The sequence below is a fragment of the Branchiostoma lanceolatum genome, chromosome 7, assembly GCF_035083965.1.
Source record: "Branchiostoma lanceolatum isolate klBraLanc5 chromosome 7, klBraLanc5.hap2, whole genome shotgun sequence".
In the NCBI taxonomy this organism is placed as follows: domain Eukaryota; kingdom Metazoa; phylum Chordata; class Leptocardii; order Amphioxiformes; family Branchiostomatidae; genus Branchiostoma; species Branchiostoma lanceolatum.
Genome location: NC_089728.1, coordinates 6268366 through 6287731, shown reverse-complemented (window position 1 = coordinate 6287731; position 19366 = coordinate 6268366). Strand labels below are relative to the sequence as shown.

The window sequence follows — 19366 nt, the reverse complement described above, 5'->3', positions numbered from 1 at the left end:
TAGTTTGGTTTTGTATGGTAATGTTGTTTATTACTACAGCCAAGGAGGTTTAAATCATTTGAACCTCCTTGCTACAACAAAAGAAGTCATTGAAACTCCAGGTATGGGACAGCTACCAGTACTGTCAAAAATACACAGGTAACAAAAAACAACCTCATGACATCTTCTTGGTTGGCTCCTCTGTTATATCTGATCACTACCTTTCATTGAATGATCTAACACAGACAGATATCCATCTATATCAGGGCTGTCTCCAGCTTGAAATTTCAATCTGTCCCACTCATTGTTTGGGAGCCTAAGTTGTTGTATTTTCATTGTTAAATCTGGGTCATTTCAAACTTACGAAAATACGTTTTCATAAATTTCATGTCAAGAAATTTTTGTCCCAACAAGCATATTTCAGTACCAGGACAGAGGGAAGGGTCTTTGAGACATCCCCGTATTATACTAGTAGATAAAATAGAGGGGGAGGGGGAATGGAAAGTGTTATTTTGGCAAAAATTGCTTCTTTCCATGGCAACGAGCATCGCTAATACCAACAAAAAGTTAATATTTTCTTTCTCCATGCTTTAACATTTTTCCATCCGACACTTCTTAGTAGATGTATTCCAAATAGAAATTACTACATAAATTTTGAACTTGAGTCTACTTTAGGACTGTACAAGTACCAAATGTCAAAGTCTTGTAGGTCAGCATTATGCAGGGTAAAAGTTTAACCCTATGTGGAACTAAGCTCTCTGGTTAAATGCAGACCTTTAGGCCACACCAATTTAATTTCTTGGTTAACGGATTTTAAAAAAATTTTAGCAACAAAAAAAAAAATCGTGAAAACAGAAGGCTGGGGTGAAAACTTGCACCTGACCCTGTTCACTCCCTGAAATTATGTGCACCAAAGTACAAAATTTCCTCTGAGATTCTGTTTTCCTGTTGATTTTCAAATCTAGCATTTAAAAAAAATTTCCATTAACCAAGAAATTAAAATGGCGTGGCCTTACTCCTTAGTGACTTTCATTCACAGGCCTGGACATGAGACTGCTAAAGGTACCAAATCTAAGATCGGGACGTTGCTTGATTTTCTAACAACATTTTTTTGTTTTCTAACCACACCTAGTTTGTTTCAATACACCCAACTAGTGTGTATTCATTGGTACTAAAAATAAGGAGACCTTGGTACTAGTATTTCCTCTTTTTGCACTGTTTTAAATTACACAAATATAAAACAACGATGCAAATGTACTTAAAACTACATGTCTCAATAAACAATAAACACAAAGACTTTGTGCAGCCAAATTTCTACATTGAGTACCCAAAGATCTGTCATATAACCAATGCTCTTTTCCTTCCTTTCCTCAAACATAACATGTATTTCTAATACTGTTCATCGAATTTCAATCAGTCCAGCTAACTTCTGCCTTCAGAACAAAATGTGAACAACAGAGGATGGGACACATTTGTAGTGACCAAACAAACAGCCTGTGCAAAACTTACGGTGCAATTTCTGTTGAAACATGATGTTTTAAATACGACATAAAAACTTGGTTCCATCTGAAATCAACATTAAAATGTGTCTGGACAGTGGTTTACATTTCCAAGTTTAACCTTCTCCCTGCTGCCGTATCCCAGAACCAAGACAAGTTCTGGTGCTAAAATGCTACTAAGGACCTTAGCACTGGGAAAATAAACCCTTAAATATCTGCAGACTAGGATTTAAATTACACATTTAACCTTCTCCCTGCTGCCTGAACACAAACCAATACAACTTTTGGTGCAAAAAGGCTACCTTAGCACTGGGAAAATTAATATTCAAAATGTCTGCAGACTAGGATTTAAATTACACATTAAACCTTCTCCCTGCTGCCTAACCAAAACCTATACACATTTTGATACCAAAAGGGCTAGCCTGAGTGTCAGCCTAGTTAGTTCCAGGTTTTCCCTCCTACTATGGCACATTTTCCGATAAACAGCCTTGCTGGAGGCCTATACAATATACCTTGGGGAGGTTCTGATAAACCAGACTAAGATTTCAACTTTTGTAGGCCTGGACTCTCATCAACTGTCAGCTAATCATAGAATAGACTACACCTAAAGAAAACCTTGATTCATAAGGTAACAGTTACTGAAGCAACTGTATTGTATAACAGTGGGCAAGACCCAGCAGGGTGAAGGATAGGGATGTCCCATAGCTCAACTGGTAGCAGCCCCACAGTTGAGCTCCAGGTTGGACGACCCATGTTCAATGCTGGGACTGGAAATCTTGGTTGGGGCTGCATCCGTCTTTCGGAAGGGACGTAAAATGGGGGTCCTGTGTTCGAGGACATGCCTCAAGCACGCTAAAGGGAAAGGGCTATATCAACCTCTCCCTGTAAAAATATGCCCTGCTACAGAAACAGCAAGGAAATTATGCGCCACTAGGCACTACAAGGTTAACAACAAGGGTAAAGGTTAAAGTTGAGAGTTATTTGCGTGGTTTTTGTTTGGCCCTGGTGAGGGGTGTGGGAGGGGTGTTGCTGGTGGGGAGGGGGGCGTTGGAGTCGTTCCCCTTCATCAGGGGTATGAGCTGGTTCTTCTTGATGATCTGTAGAGCCAGCTTTGTGTTTCCTGTGGGGTGATAGAAGAAGGAACAACTTCAGAGCTTTGAAGGACCTTGCAGTGGTACTGTAAATATTTAAAGAGAATTCAAACTCTACAACTGGATAAGAATTCGGAGATTTATTTCCGGACTTTATTTCTAGTTCATTTTAGTGACGCTGAAGAAGAGTGATGGATGTCACTCGAAACGTCCGGAAATAAATCTCTGAATTCTTATCCAGTTGTGGAGTTTGAATTCTCTTTATATATTGTTTACCTGGATGTCTATCCTTCACAAATGTACTGTAAATATCAGGGTGCGAAATACCTGGTTGCACGTTGCACAGTGCAACAAGATTTCGGTTGGTGCAAGTTAATTCCAAACCCAGGTAGCGCAGTGTGCAACCTTATATTTTGAGCCAAAGATCTCAATCGGAGCCCTGGAAGCTCACAAAAACACAGTGTCACTCTCATGAAATTCGGTAAATCTTCAATTGAAATAAAGAAATCAACTCTTTTTCGTTTTGAACCATCCAAAACCCTTCATAGATCGTGGAATTTGAGCTGAAAAAGACGAAAACACACTGCCCTCGGCTAAACAAGATGTTGTTAGGTCAATGGGAACAAAATACTATCTAATTTATATTTTGAAATATTAGTAGTATTATACACTACATACGAGCTTAATTTGAAGAAATTGGTGAATGTTGCTGGAGCAACCTGAAATTTGGATGTGCAACCTAGCATTTGCCCTAGGTTGCAACATGGGCAACCTGGCTCAAAAAAGTATTTCGCACCCTGAAATATTGCAATAATTTTTAAGCCTGTGGTTTCATGGACACTTATCCACTGCAAACTCATCCCAGCAGCAAACAGGCACCGACATTTTCATTGTGTGGTTTCTGTCATAGCCTGACAAATCATGCTCCTAGCCGCCGGCCGGTCAGTAACCTCCGGCTGAGAGCTTGTGTAAACACAGGCTAGATTCTGCCACAAGTCTTGATTTTGCAAAACAATACCACGAATTTCAGGTGCTGTGAACTTAGGTAAAATTAATAGAATCACAAGGTATTTTCAGCCATTGCTTCGCGAACCTCTTCAACATCTAATTGAGGGCATTGTTATTTACCAGTGAAATGCTATAGAGTACCATTATTACACTGAGTTGGCATAGCATTCTGTTTTAGAAATGACTCTAGATATGTCTCAAATAACGTGATATGCTCAACATTACATACCGGTACAACGTCTATTAACCTAGGTCACACTGAAAAAATGCGTTTAAACAGATCTCAAACCCAACGTCTCCCAGTACAATGCACTCCGATATATCTAAACTGTGCATACATGTACCTGGGAGGTGCTGCACTATAGATCTCTCAAACACACTGCTTTTCAAAGTGGTGGATATATGTAATCTGACATATAAATGTTACCACATGAACTAACTTTTAGGTGAAAAAATCAAATGTCTCACCACTTTGCAGCTCCAGATATACACCCAGCATTATTGCTTGTGGAGGAATCTCATTGGGAGGGATCAGGGAGGCAGCCTGCAAAATAGAACAGCCAACAGAGTCACACAAGTATTCAAACAGGATTGCTCTGATTTCAAACTCACTTCGAACAATCATGTTTAAGGAAATGCTTCTTTTATGCAATAAATGCATCTGCAGGTATAAATGTAACCCTTTAATAAAACTACCTGAAACCAGATAGGTTTTACTTGTACCATCCATTTTCTTTATCCATTGAAATAACATGAATACATTGTATATTGAAACTGCTCCCAGTAGTGCCATTTGAGCCTTATCTGCTGTATTCAAGGATGCTATTATGAAGAATACAAGACATTTTTGAGCCTCTACTGGCCATATGTCACCCTAGTGTAGCTGTTTTTAGGCCACACAATTTTAATGTCTTGGTTAACGGAATTTTAGAAAAAATGCTAGATTGGAAAAAACAGAATCTCAGAGGAAAGAGTTTTCTTTGGTGCACACAATTTCAGGGAGTGAACGGGGTCAGGTGTAAGTTCTCACCCCAGCCTTCTGTTTTCATGATTTGTTTTGTGCTAAGATTTAAAAAAAAAATCTGTTAACCAAGAAATTAAATTGGTGTGACCTTATCTTGCATGAACCAGTGCAGGTTGGGTGCAGGTACACATCAGAAATACCTGTAAAACTCCAATCTTACCTACACTAACCTACATATGGTATTTTGAGCCCTCCTTATTTTCATACCATCTTGACATAAGTTGCACCAAAAATATCATCAACAGCTACTCAAACAATGAAGAATCTTATGTCCAACTTTGTGTAAAATCAGCAAATCATGTAAGACATCTAAAGTTAAGGCACAAAATGGATCATAAGAAAAATGAAACTGCAGTCTTACTTGATGTAGACACTTCTTGGCCTTCTCAAACTCACTGCGTAAACAGTGTGCGCTGGCCAGGTTGAACATTAGGGTAGCTTTGGCTGACTGCAGGGAGTGGGGGTAATACTGACTGTGCACAGCTGTGGGGTTAAAGGTTAAACAGTTAGCATCCACAGTCCCAGGGCTGTCTCCAGGACCTGTCCCTCCATCCCGGACGGAAATTTGCTTGTTGGGACAGAAAAAAATTCAACTCATATGTCAAAAAAATCTGACCTTCATACCCTGGGAGCCAGACTTGTGGATAAGGATATTAGCCAGTTTCCTTCGATGCACCCTCCTTAAAGCAGGACCCCTATCGCTCGATTCGTCGTTGGCTCGCTCGCGTAGGGGCCCTGCTCTTCGGCAACGGTAGACACCGTTCTGAAGCTGTTTTGGTGGCGATGGCGCCAGAACTGTATCTACCATCGCTGAAGAGCAGGGCCCCTACGCGAGCGAGCCAACGACGAATCGAGCGATAGGAGTCCTGCTTTAAGGAGGGTGCTTCGATGACAGTGTTCTCGCCAGCGCCCGTCCTCCCGTCATGACGGACAAAATTTTTGCCCAACCCGTCATTTTTAATGGACAAAAATCGGTGTGTGAAGATATTTAGACAGAGCTTAGAATTTTCAAAAACTCCAGAGGATCAGCGGAAGTTCGTGACGAGGGCAATCTAGATCATTTCTAATGCTCGCCGGCCGCCGAAAACTCGGCGTCATGCGCCGCCCTCCCCACTACAGTTTTGGCCGGTCGCATCAGGCTGATGTTTATTTCTGTTTTGTCCCTCTCGGTTCACCGTCAGTTATTGTCATCAAAGAAGCCTTAAAATTCAGAAATACTCCAATAGCTATCAGGCTTTCTGTAATCTGTGTAAACAGTATTAAAGTTCAAGCCGCGGCGGCTGAGTAACCTGCTTTCTTCCGGCAAGAAATGGTAAACAGGCGTCAGATATTGTCATCCACCAATCACAGCGCACGTCTCCGTCGCGTCAAGAAAAAACGACCAATGACATGCGAGTCTCGCTACTCGCGAGACTTCAGCTAAGCGTGAATTTGCGAGATGTTAGGGGAATGGCGGGAATTGCAGGGAATCGCAAGGATCGCACGACGAAGCGGCTGTTGGAAGGCTTGAATCGACAACTTTTGAACACATTCAGTGCAGTTACCGGAGAAATTAACCGTGGAAAACATGGTACCAAAAAATGGACGTCTTTATTGCGTTCTTTCTCAAAGTAGGGTGTCAAAGTCCTCATTATGTTCGATAATTACAGGGCGCATACGGATCAACTGTTGAAAAGTTGTGTTTTATTTTTGCCGATTTATTCTGTGTGTATTTTTTGTAGGACGTAGCTGATACGTAATAAAGTTTTGTTGTGCTAAATGTTATTTTCTGAACCGATTGTATACAACATAGAAGTGTAGCTTGTGTGTGAAGTTCAGAACATTTGATATTTCCGCGATGACGGCACGCCTCCCCAAAACGTTAAGCCTGAACCCCTTGTGTAATTTTTCACCGAAAGAGATGTCATTAAACTAAGCTTATTCTACCAGGAAATTTGCCCCTCAAAATGCAGGAAATAGCGTTTTAGAGGGTCTAGATCTCAAAATTTTCCGGGGGAGAATACCCCCGGACCCCCCTAGAATGGTCACGCCTCCGGCGCGACGCCTCGCGCCTTCAGCACTCGATATGTTCTTCCCCGAAGCAAAATTGAAATGACGGGTAAAAATTTCAGGCTGGCGAGAACAATGCTTCGATGTCACTTGGCATTAAACCTGCCGGCCGAAATCAGCGCTACAGGGAATTGACAGCCCGATCTACAAGTCTGGCTCCCAGGGTTGAAATGAAACTATAGCTGATGAAAATATATTTTCGCAAGCTTAAAATGACAACAAAAATTAACAACATGGGCAGCTATCTCACTGGACCCATGGTACGTTGGCGACCGCACTGCGACCGAGCGATTTGATAAAACACTGAACAAAAAACTAATCTTTTTACGTTTTGTGTTTTTTGTTGTCTTTTAGCTTGTACTTTTTGCATGATATTCCCATATAAAGTCAAAGGCAACAAAAATCCTATTTAAGACGCAGCGAGGCCGCCAACGCGCCGCAAGTCCTAGTCTCTACCACACTAACATTTGCCGGGGGACTTTGGCCATGGAGGGTAACAATCGCAGGCACAGTCAAGGGTTGCATATTTGACCCTCACTCCGTAGCCGACTCCCTTCATACAATTGACTCTATTTGGCCAATTTCTACTATTTTTCCAGCGACCCCCGGAGGCTGGTAGAGCCTTGAGGGTTCAGCGAGACAGGGGCTTTACTGTACCTACCCTGGCTCTCTCTTTCCTCTCCTTCATCTGATCCTTTCCCCTTCTCTGCTGAAAAAGGGTAAAATGAGCGTTTAATGGACATTTCTACTCATATTCTTTCAACAATATCTAAGTTTTGTTTTAATGATGACCAATAGTTTTGGTACTGGGTATTCCAGGTTAATATGTCATCTTCTATTTCCTGCATCTGGCTATAAGACTGACAGCAAAGTTTACTATTAAAAAAGCATTGGAGGCAAGTGACAAGAATATTATTATGTACATTTGGTAACGCCTTATGGAAAAAGGCATGCAGACCCTTGAGAAAGGATGGATGAAAGGAAGAAAAGACAGATGGACCTTGCAGTTGAACTGAGGCTCACCTGTGGAGTCGACAGTCCCGGGTATGGAGACTGACACATCACTGACATTGTCTGGGTTCAGGTGCTGGATGGCTTCTGACACCTGGTCGAGCGAGATCAGAGCCTCAGCAGCATACAGGTGTCCCAGGAATCTACAGGAAGAGGTCATAAAACATGTGTAAAACTAGAGTTAAGTATTTGTGCTACATGTACTTTAGGTTTGCTATATTAATTTAGCGATTACGCGGTCTTTCTATAAATATGAATTGGTTTTGAATTTTTCTTTTTATTTGAGTTGAATGTGTGATAGTTGTGTGCCGATTTGTTAGAAATAGAGAGAACGCTAGCTACTCCCGATGAAATGGTATGGCTACCCTGCGACGTCACAAATTCAAGATGGGGGCCACCACACATGCCAACTGATCCAACAAACCTGTAACAAAAGGCTAAGGTAGTCCCATACACTTTGAGGCTGTAGGAGTAGTGGGTTGTTTGTTATCCATTGTGTCTAGGACATGGTATTGGAAGGTGGAGACCAAACCTCCCAACCTCTACAGGAATAGGTCATTGGTCAAAAACCTAGGAGAAAACGGCCTAGTGATCATCTTTGGAGCAACATAAGTGCCTCCTAGTGAGTCGCAAAGGAAATGCATGCCCATATCAGTGACATTTATACATGGCAATTACTGTAAATCCATTTAACGTTATTATCATTACGGATAGAAATGATTGCAGTTGGGGAAAAGGAAATACTAGTCTACTGCATTTAATCTTACTGTGGGAACAAACATTACTGTCTCAAATGTTAGTCATCAAATATTTGTGATGATGAAATGTTAGCGGTTGACTAGTGACTGTTAAAGTAGCTAAAATTAACTTAAGTTACTGTTACCGTTAACAAACCAAGAATTAGAGTATGAGCTAGCAGTTAGACCAATGAGAAAGTGGCTGCATGTTTGTCAACTATTTGCATTTTTGTGTGTATATCTTGCATGTGTATGTTTTGACTACGGTGGGTGGAGCTATGGGATTAGTCTATTGGTTTAATCTAGCAGAATGCTGCCTTGGTAAATATTTGCTTTCTTAAAATGTATTTCAGGTATTTCCTGATTTTATTTTAGATCAATGTACAATCAAGGACATTCTTTGGATGGTGGTGCATGTATCCTGCAAAATTCCGCTGTCTTGTTAATGATAAGGCTGTCTAATGCTTTGGTCTCATTTCCAAAGCGGGGCCCACGTGGGCAGCTCGTGGGAACGATAGATTTGATACAAAAGATAACAAAAGACACAAAACGTAAAAAAATTACTCCTAACCATATATACTGTCTTGTGTATTTTCTTGATATATGGTACATTTCTTTATTTTTTGTTTTCACAAACAGCCCGGGCAGGCCCAAGATTGGAAATGGGACCGAAGCAAAAGATCCTTGTCCGTGGTTCATTCTGTCACAGTCTGCTTACAAATTCTATGGCATCATATTGTTTGACGACCTACGACAAATGTGATCCACCGTATACTTACGTCAGGGACCCAGAGAGCGAAGGTTGAGTGAGAAGGGTCTGAGCATGGTGGAGCGCTGTCACGTTGTCTCCCAGTCCGAGCGAAACGTACGCGCTGCACGCTAACACTGAACATCTGAAACAACATGTGCAAATGTAGGTCATATGCACGGCAAGATAACACCATGTAACATGTGCTTACACAACTGTGTGGCCCAAGAGTAATACAAATGGTGATGGGCACCGCCCTATGCACCATCTGGTGTTGGAAGGACTCATCTAACGCTAGCCACATACACTCTACCTATTGCTGATTTCAAAAGTTTTGAAACAACATCTAAAGGATAGACATGACCAGCTTTGTTAGGCTGATGAAACCCTTACCTTAGGCTGGCTGCCTCCAGCGGCTTGAGAGGGAAGCCAGGGGGCGCTGCTACACACCCACTGTCTCCTAGTAAAGACCTGCGGGGGGGGACATGGAGTCATCATGGGTTAGGATGAACAAACACGATAATAAGGTTTCTTAATTCACAACCAGGATCTCTACACAATCACCTGTGGCGTGGCAACTGCGAAGACCAAAACAGACAGACCTCCGGTGTAACAATAACTCCCTGTAAATAAGTCGCCTCTTCCATTGATTGACCCCATGATCTGAAATGTCTGTCTGTTGTCAGGCAAGTTTGATAAGTCTCAGAATTAGACTTTTTTGCAAGAGGTATTAAGGAGTCCATCTACATCCGGGCTTTACAACCATCCCTCAACAGAGACGGAGGGCGCCATAGACTTTCTGCAACATATGATCCACTGCTCACCGAGTCACAGGTCTTATCTGCATAACGTGACGTCACAGAAGCAGATTGACAAAGTCTGTAGCTGATCAGTCGACAATTTGGGTAAGTCCAATTTTTTTGTGTTGGTGTTAACAGTTTAAACTCCATTCAGAAGTTTGATAGGTGACTAATTCTAACAACTACCAATTCCACTTCCTGTCACTCCCACAACTCTGACTTTTTGGCCTTTACTTCCTGTCACTCTGTGGGGAGATGTACCTATAGTCCTATACCTATAGCATATGAAAATAACTGTGGAAACACACATACAGACAGACAGACACATCAAAACAGCAACCTTGAACTGTGTACCTAAACAAATTTTAGGTACAGGTACAGGTACACGGGTTTAGGTACAGGTCCGGACCTGTACCTGTACCTAAACAAAAACATGTTTGAACTGGTGACAACATAATATCTAATAGTACTAGGTATCATTTCTATAAAAACAGATGAAAATTTGACTCCTGCCTTACAAATGTGTTTTATGTGCTGGAGTATAGTAAATATGTGGCTTTAGTGCACTGCCAAAGTGGCCATCCCCTGAGTCAGGCTTGACCTGGTTAGTACTGGTCCAGTATGGGTACAGCAGGGTTCAGGTATTTTGGACCTGTACCTAATTGATTGTACCCAGTACTGTATCAGTACACTGTACTGGTACACAGCTCTACAGTAACTCCCTACAGGGAGGTAACAATGCATTTGGATACAATCTCCTGACATTCATTCACAAAACAAATGACCTTTTAACTAATCAGAAACGTCTCTTCTTAATCCATTTAATCATCCCTTACCCGTCAAACATGTCGCCAGAATCCAGGCCGTGCCCACCGAGCTGCACACCCGCCCCAGCATGCCCTGCGTTCCCAGCATCCTTTGCGCCCGGCTCCTCGGGCAGCACCATGGCGGCGTTCTTCAGACAGATGGAGGCGAACTCCAGGTTGGCTACCGGGATGGCCGAGGACTGGCCGTTTGGGCTGGAAAAGGAATGAAATGATTCATGGTATCATCCTGTAATTCTTGATTTGTTAACTGTAACTTAATTTTAGCTACTTTAACGGTCACTACTCAACCGCTAAAATTTCATCATCGCAACTGTTTGATCAATGACATTTGAGACAGTGATGTTTGTTCCCACCGTTAAAATTAAGTGCTGTGACCTACTCCATTTTCCTCCAACTGCTATATTTTCCTGCCGCTATATCAAAGTGATTTACAGTACATAAATATCAATCAATCAATCAATCAACCTTCCCCCTACTGCCTAACCCTGTGACCAACACATATTCTCCCGACAGGTCACCTCAGCAGGAACAGGGTTAAGTTTGTAGTAAAGACGTTGCCTTACGTGAATTTGTTGACCTTCTGACTGGGCGACATGACGACCAGCTTCCTGTGGAAGCCCGACCCGACCACGCCCTGAGAGGACATCTGCTTCTTGCTGGGGATGCCCTTGCTCTCTTCCTCTGGAGTCTAAACGATAAAAAAATGGGTAAATGAAAGTTCCCGTAGCCATTTTGAGGCCGTAGAGGCATACCATCTATCCTTTACAGTCCAAACTGGCCAAGAAGACCACTTGGGACTACTAAAATCTGGTCTATGTGGACTGTAAGTAGGTAAAGAGATAGTCCCATTGCCATTTTGAGGCTGTAGGGGCACCAAGTCTAGGGCACGATATTATCTTCTTCCATCGCCTTTTACCTCTCCTACCCATCTGGGTGGAGTGAGGAAAGTCGTGTGCCAAGTATCACCAATGTCAAGCCCAATGCTGCCACAAATGTTTCATAGGGTGAGCAAAGAAAGATTCATATTTCATTTCCTGCCCTCTGTGTTTACTGTGTCCTCTTGGTAATGTATTGTTGTGGCTTTAAAATGAAAATGAAACTGGCTCATGTACTTAACTCTCCACAGATGTATATGGAATGTTTGACAGGGTTAGACTTTACAAATAGCATCCAAAGTAGATGTACTATTTTTCAGAACAACCATGAATTTATATCATGTAATATGGGAGTAACTACTGTCTTACCTCTTGGTTTGCAGCAATACAGCATTCAGCGATGCGTAACCAGAGCCTGGGGTTGGAGTGGTAGACTTGGACCGACTCGATCAGGCAGTCGAAGGCGGCCAGGGGTCGCCCCGCGTGGAAAAGCTGGATCCCGGCATTGTACAGCAGCTCGTAGTGCTTGTTAGTCGCCAGGGTGTGCAGCGGTCGCCCTGACAAAACTTGCCCTAGAATAGTGACAATATTTGAAATAAGTCGAGGGATAAGAAGAGCGCTTTCAGCAGGTGTCTTTGAATGATTGTCTATCTTTTACAGTGAAAGCAAGTTTTTAGGCATTGTAGAGTGATGGATCCATAGATTTTTGTTGTTATTGTTGTTCACCTTGTAGCGCCTAGTGGTACATAGGTTTACAAGTTTCCTTGCTGTTTCTGTAGCTGGTATATTTCTACAGGGAGGAGTTGCTAGCCCTTCTCCTGCGTGAGGCACCTCCTCAACCCAGGGGCCCCATTTTATGTCCCTTCCGAAAGACGGATGCAGCCGCAAGAAAGATGCCCTTTCCAGGATTTTAACCATGGTTTTCCAATTACCAACTAATTGGAACCAGGAGCTCATCTGTGACACTGCTACCAGTTGTGCTACAGAGACATCTATAAATTTAGATGTCTAAATATTCAGGCACTTACCTGGTTCCCGTTTGGGCAACTGTTGGGCCCTGTTGTCATTCTCCTGCATGGCCTTCTTGAAGTAGAAGGCACCCAGATTGTACTTCTTCATGTAGAAGTGGATACAGCCTGATGAAGGTGTATAGGAGAAAAAATACAGATGAGTAAAATGCACCCCCTAGTGCATGGTAAAGGAACTGCAATAGGTTGTTTTTTTGTGAATGTCGGAGGCTATGATGAATGTTCAAGCTAACAGTTACTCAATCGACTGGATGAAATTTGGAAACGGTCAGACAGTATTCGCAGTATCCTTCGTCAGTGACTCTCACTGACGAAATACAGCTGATCAATATTGATGAAGAATACAGATTAGAGGATTCATCCTCTACTTTTCAAAAATATCAAATAATCACATCACTTTAGATGAGTTCAAAATATAGTTTGTAAATGGGGAATTGTAGGGAACACATACACACAAACACACACAAACACAGACATACGTGCATACATGTACATGCACGTCACATACACATACATACACAATCCAACAATAAAATACTACTAGTAGTTCAACTCCCTTGGGGTGAAGTACAAAACTCTATACAAAGCTAAATGTGATCCTTATTTCTCAAATACACTAAATGACTGTTCCAAATCTATAAATCTAGCTCACCAAGGTTGTTGTAAAACATCACGGGGATCCATTCTCCCAGCTCTATCATACGCGGCGCGTCGGGAATACTGCTCAGGAGTTTCACCGCTTTCCGGTAGTTGTGCCGCAGATACTCGAAGTTCGCTTTCAAGAAGATGGTAGTGCTCGTCTGAAAGTGTAAAACCAACACATGAATATCCAGCAATAATTCTCCAATATGTTTAGCTGAATAATTTATGGATTATAAAACTGTAATACAACAGTGTAAAGTTAATCAATGGAATCCTCTGAAATTACAATATGACATCTGTAAAAGGAGCGTAATATGATTAAATATTGTACATATTGAATTTTTTGATGTGCAGTATTTTGGACTGTGTGGTTTTCGCAGTCACATAGCTTCACTGGCGAGCCAATTGTTAGGTTACCATCCTTATTTTCACTAAACATTACCCGACATGCCATTTTCTTAATTTGCATATATTTGCATATATTTCCCAACCAGTCTACTCTACTCTACTCTAGTATCCTGATCTCCCCACCATGCCCTGTGTGTTGATGACTGCCTTGATCTCCCTCTTGCAAGCCTTGATAGACTTGGCAAGCAGGCAGCAACGAGCCTTGTACTGATGCAGCAGCGGGCGGAACTCCTCGTTCGGCGATACCGTCTCCACTGATGTCTCCTTCGCAGCGGCAGGCGTGCCCCCACTCTGAGCAAACAATGGAAAAATGATACTTTCACAATTCTTGAAATTCTCGACAATTCTTAAATAAGATCTCTGAATGGCTTTCAATGGTGGGATGCCCCTGTAGCTCTACTGGTAGCAGCCACACAATTGAGGTCCTGGTTACAATCAGTTGCTAACTGGGAGACCCTGGTTCAATCCTGGGACAGGACATCTCGGTTGGGGCTACCCCCAGAGTTTGGGGAGGTGCCTCGAGCACGTTAAGGGGGAGCCTGCTACTGAAACAACAAGGTAACTTGCTGCTCTATGCGGCAATAGGTACTACAAGGGTCTGAACAAACGAATGAACAAATGATTTTTGAATGCAGTTCATTTAGAAATTTTAGAAATACGGGTTTGGAAAACAAGAACGCAAGTATATTGTAGAATGTTGGCACCCTGAACTTGTTTAAATTTGTCCTGCATTTTTCTGGACACGACTTATTTCAAACGAATCATAAACTTGTGCTGTAATTGTAAAGATGTTTTCAATGTGTACTGGGCCACATTATTCCAATCAGCAAATATGCCAATCCCGACATCCAGAATTCAATGAATATGTCAATGTAAAATTAATCACCAATAAATCAAAAGCATGTAGGCTGAAGATTTGCTTAGCAACTTCTTTTCAAAATGACGCAGACAATCTAATGGCGTTATCATGTCATTTACTGCTTCGTGTTCCTGGTAAGTAACACAATTGTAGGATATGAATCAGATAGGTCACAGATTTCATCAAAGGGAGCTCTATTTTTGACCATATACAGGGCTAGAAATGTAGTAGACACTCCCACCTACAACCTGAGATTTCCAGAAGAAAATGAAAGCACAGTCAGACCTGTATTCAGCAATCACTGAAGGGACTGAGAGAAAATGTTACTGAGAACAGGTGGTTGCTGAGGACAGCGTGGGGTTGACTATGTAAAAAGGGACAGAGCTGTTTGAATGTGGCTTGTGATGGCAGATTTGTGCCTGTGCCAATCGTTTTCCTGACCAGCTTTGACTATTCAGTCAAACCTGTACAAGTGACCATCTCTACCTAACGACTACCTGGCCAATGTGACCACTTTTTGGTACCTTAGAAAATATTTCCCACAGACACAAACAATAAGTGTCCTGTCTGTACTAACCACTTGTCCACAGACATAGACCTTTAACAAAACACACATGATCTTACCTCTGGTGTCTTGTCCTTCTCCTTGTCCTTGTCTTTGTCCTGTGCTCCCTCCTTGCTTTTCCCGGTACTCGGGGGATCGAACAGCATCTTGTCAAAGTAACTGACCATGTGTAGGGCTTTCTCAGCCTAAGGATTGAGGATAGATCACTTTAGCATCTTAAAGTTAACAGCTACAGTGCAATGGCCTAGTGAGTAGAGTGTTCACCCTGCATTTGGTAGGTTGTGAGTTTGATCCCTGACTGAGTCATATCAAAGACTTTAAAATGGTACCGATATCATAAATTGGTTCTTGGATTTAAAGAAATAATGCTTATCTGATTATCTGAGTGAAAACAGTCTGTACCTTGGTACACACAGATTCAGGAAGAGAATATACTGTAAGATTAAGATGCATTAAATTTCGTGGGGATTTAATCTCACGGTAGGGATAAAATAAAAAGGTGTGTTCGCGGTTGTTTTAAGTTCGCATTTGAAACAATAGTAGCGCTACAGTCATAGACGGCAAAAAGTTTCGCGGTGGTTTTAAGTCTGCGCTGAAGAGTTCACCGAGAAAACCGCAAACATAAAACCACCGCAAACATTTCTGAATTTACAGTAGTTGGATGCAAATTTCCCTCCTGGCACTCGTAATATGCATACTGTTGCAATTGGTTCACTAGAACTTGCCTTTTAACCTTTCCCCGGCTACTAAACCCTAAAATCAAAACAAACATGGTACCAGAGGGTTATCTTGGTGGGAAAAAGGTTAAGTTATCCCTACCTGATATGTGAGCAGATACAGGTCAATCAGCACCATACAGATTTTCCTGGCAAGAGTTTCTTCTGAAATAGATTACAGAATACAAGCAACGTCATACAGTAGCCTTACATAAACTGCACATATGCTCAAGCATGATGTTGTAATGTCTATTGACGAGTATACATGTATAAGATTTTGGAAGCAAATTAAACTTAAAATATGATTCATATCTACAGACACTTTTTAAGATAGGTGTCATGGCGATGTACGATGTTCTAGTAAACAACAATGCAGTAATAAATAACAAGTAGAAAAAATATATAAACCATTCAGTCCTAAATCAAGTTCTTTATCATGTCCTGTTTTATCAATATATTGAAACTATGGATAGAGGTGGCCGCCCTTTTAAGAATAATCCACATTGCTATGATAGAAGAGACTTTACCGAGAGGTTCGATGAACTGGAAGAGTTTCTCCAGCATGCTTGTAGCCTCCTGGAACTGTCTGGTGTGGAAGCGCACCACGGCCTGGTTATAGTACAGAACGCCATTGTCTACATCCTCTAAACCATCCAGATCATTCACTTTGATACCGAGCTGAAAAACACAAAGTCACATCTCTGTACACAACAGACCTTGGTTTATCTGGTATCTGTATTTAAGGGCACTACATTAAATTGGATTAAGGCATTCCATAAACCCTTTTTCCACTAGAAGCTGTGACTACTGAGTAGGGGTGGATACCAGTTCGCTGGACCTGATTTGGACCTTTATAACATCCAAAAAACCTGAAAGCCAAAACCTGAGTCCGAAAAACCTAAACAAAGTACAAATATATTTGTCTATTTTGTTTGATTAAAAGTGTTTTGAGTCTCCCCTCTGACAAAAAAGGCATTCAAAATAAGTGCAACATTCAAATATCAAACACTGGTTTATCTTAAAAGTCTTCTCACCAAGAAACTTTTATAGTTGTGTGTGTCAGTATTAATTTTCTATGCTCAATATTGGTCTAATAAAACAAAACATCAACTGCACAGGATCAGGTCCAGGTTCAGGTTCGGACCTGAACCTAAATCTCTGGACCTAAACTTGGACTTGGACCTTATTAAGCCGAACTGGTATCCACCCCTACTACTGAGGAATTGATGAGCAACCAAAAATTTGACAGATCTCTCAATAAAGAACCAAATATTTTTAATGTTTTGTGGGTTTTGTTGACATCCTGAGACAATGATGGCAAGACTACTTGAAGTGAAAAGTATTTCTCACCTGTGAGCAAACCGTCTGTAGCCTCTGTCTAAGCTCATCAGTTTTTGTACAGTTGGACTTGTGGAACTCCACAACTGCTCTGTTATGTAGGACCTGAGTTAAAACATGAGGGAAAGGTAGTAAGACATTTCTGCACCTTGACAGTTCAGCCTACCCCTAGCCAATCAGGATTATTTTCATTTTTCAACTTCAAACAGTTACTCTGTTACAGCTGCTAAGGTATGCATGTACCTACAATTACAAGCCATTGATAAAGCTTTCTGTCAATGAAAAAATTTCTCCACAATGGTACCGTGACATGGTGGCTTTGCCGTTGAGATTGGATTCTTATCCCTAGCATGCTACAATGTTGTGCCCTTTGGAAAGGCAATTTACACAAATTTCCTCACTTGACTCCGGTGAAAATGTGTTCCGGACATAAATCCCATGGGTGCCATGTTTGTGGAGAGCCACAATAAATCACACTTATAGATAAGAGTAGGGGTCCTTTCTGGTTTGAGTGGATCAATCCTTACAAGTTATTACAGTTGGGGCATATGCAGCTTGTATTTCTTTACAAGATTGGCATGTTACTCCTTCCAGAGTCAAGGTACGAACAAACCAACCTTGTGATCATTTGGCCGTGACTCCTCTAGTCTGCTGATTGTGTTCAGCGCTGCGTCGTATTTCCCAGATTCAAACTGCAGCAGGGCTTTCCCAGCAAGCTCTCTTTCTTCGTCCGTGATAACCGGCACGCTTGGAGGTGTCTCCATGGCTTCCGTGGCCTCTTCTGGCTTGTCTGAAGACTCTGCCATGTTGTGTGTCGTTTCACATTTCTTTGATCCTGTGATGGAAAACACCTATTTCAACCACTGCAAATGGGACTGTATACTGGTACACATATACATGTACCTGTAAGTTTAACCTCAACTTTCAACTAATACTGCTGGGTATGCAAAGGCTGCTAATGCTGAAAAGATCCTCTCACAACTATGTTGCATTGGTCAACTTGTGGAATGGTTTTCCAGAGCTACAGTATAAAAAAACAGTTACTTAAAAGAGCTGATGCAGCATCAGAATTACCAGAGGAATGCACAGATAGACAGGTGATCTTGAGAAGGTCTCAATAACATTTTTTTTTAGTGTGTTTCTTTTTGATCTGCCGGTCCTAGGGTACCCAGTGGAATTGTTTCGGTACAGGTCGGGACCCGAATGTCAAGTCTAACTATACCTGTAACAGTAACACTAGTGCACTTAAACTAGTTAACTTATGTTTTCTTTTTACTAAAGATAGGTAAACCTCGTGTCATATCTGACATGAAAATTTTGCGCTTGAAAATGAAGGAAAATTGTAACGTTGAAAATATACTACTAGTAAGGTTACCGCTGCTCTGAGATTGCAAATAGTGATACAAAGATGACAAAATTTATAATCCGAGTTACCACCAAATAGAAAACTTACAAACACATGTAAACCACCATAAGACCATACTTGTTCCAGTAAAGGTCTGGTCATTTAGCTAAGCCACTGTACATCTACCTTCAAATGTCTTTTATTGATATCTTTCCTTTACTGGAATTTTTTTCCCATCAACGGCCATCGTGCATATTTGCTTGTGGTAGCATGGCCGACGCCTTTTACAACTGTCAATGGAGGGTTTTTCACACTCTTACACATAAAAAACGCATGTAGTACATAAGTAGATAATGTTAGCTTTGTTTACTAAACAATTGGCTCCAAAAAGTGTATAAAATGAATGAATTTTCGACAAAAAAGACACAAACCTCGCAAACTTTCACCGTTCGGTAGCCATGTTGGATGGGCGATGTACGCCTGCGTAGAGGAAGGAACCATTTCTTCACAACGGGGGATCACAAATTTTACCTGTCTATAAAAGATTTATAATTATAAAGTTTATATAATATCTATGAGACAAAAATAGATCAGATGACAAAGAATAATAATGTAACGTTAACGAAGTGTTTTACCACTATTTTCAATTAAGAATCATTTTCCAATTTTGAAGAAAAAAAGATGCACTTTATTTCAGGCAGAAATTCTACACATTGCATGCATTTCAGTTTAAAAAAATGATATATTCTATTGATAATATCCATGACTCATATGATATCCTTGCAAAAGCCTCGCCGCGAGCGAAAATGGAAAGGAA

General features: G+C 41.4%; 1 protein-coding gene across 2 annotated transcripts; it reads right to left on the bottom strand.

Annotated features, from left to right (window-relative positions):
* On the bottom strand, positions 1 to 19087 carry LOC136438863 (CCR4-NOT transcription complex subunit 10-like). 2 transcript variants are annotated; one of them, XM_066433876.1, is made up of 19 exons: positions 18981 to 19087; positions 17822 to 18039; positions 17217 to 17309; positions 16394 to 16544; positions 15970 to 16031; positions 15210 to 15335; positions 13850 to 14017; positions 13329 to 13476; positions 12677 to 12784; positions 12018 to 12220; positions 11337 to 11461; positions 10783 to 10965; positions 9540 to 9617; positions 9178 to 9291; positions 7674 to 7804; positions 7312 to 7359; positions 4963 to 5084; positions 4046 to 4121; positions 1 to 2598 (listed from the first exon to the last, which is right to left on the bottom strand). In XM_066433876.1, exons 1-19 carry the CDS (start codon positions 19048 to 19050, stop codon positions 2456 to 2458), a joined length of 2367 nt encoding a protein of 788 aa, XP_066289973.1. In that variant the 5' UTR covers positions 19051 to 19087; the 3' UTR covers positions 1 to 2455. The 2 variants fall into 2 exon arrangements, with proteins under 2 accessions (XP_066289973.1, XP_066289974.1); XM_066433877.1 differs by having other exon boundaries at positions 7312 to 7356.
* Between the last annotated feature and the right edge of the window lie 279 nt (positions 19088 to 19366).

Excerpts from the sequence above, each read along its gene's own strand:
- LOC136438863 (XM_066433876.1), bottom strand. The coding sequence starts at position 19,050 with ATGGTTCCTTCCTCTACGCAGGCGTACATCGCCCATCCAACATGGCTA. Across the intron at positions 16,545-17,216 it reads TACAGACGGTTTGCTCACAG|CTCGGTATCAAAGTGAATGA; the intron begins GTGAGAAATACT and ends TGTGTTTTTCAG. Across the intron at positions 5,085-7,311 it reads AGAGGAAAGAGAGAGCCAGG|CTGTGCACAGTCAGTATTAC; the intron begins GTAGGTACAGTA and ends TTAACCCCACAG.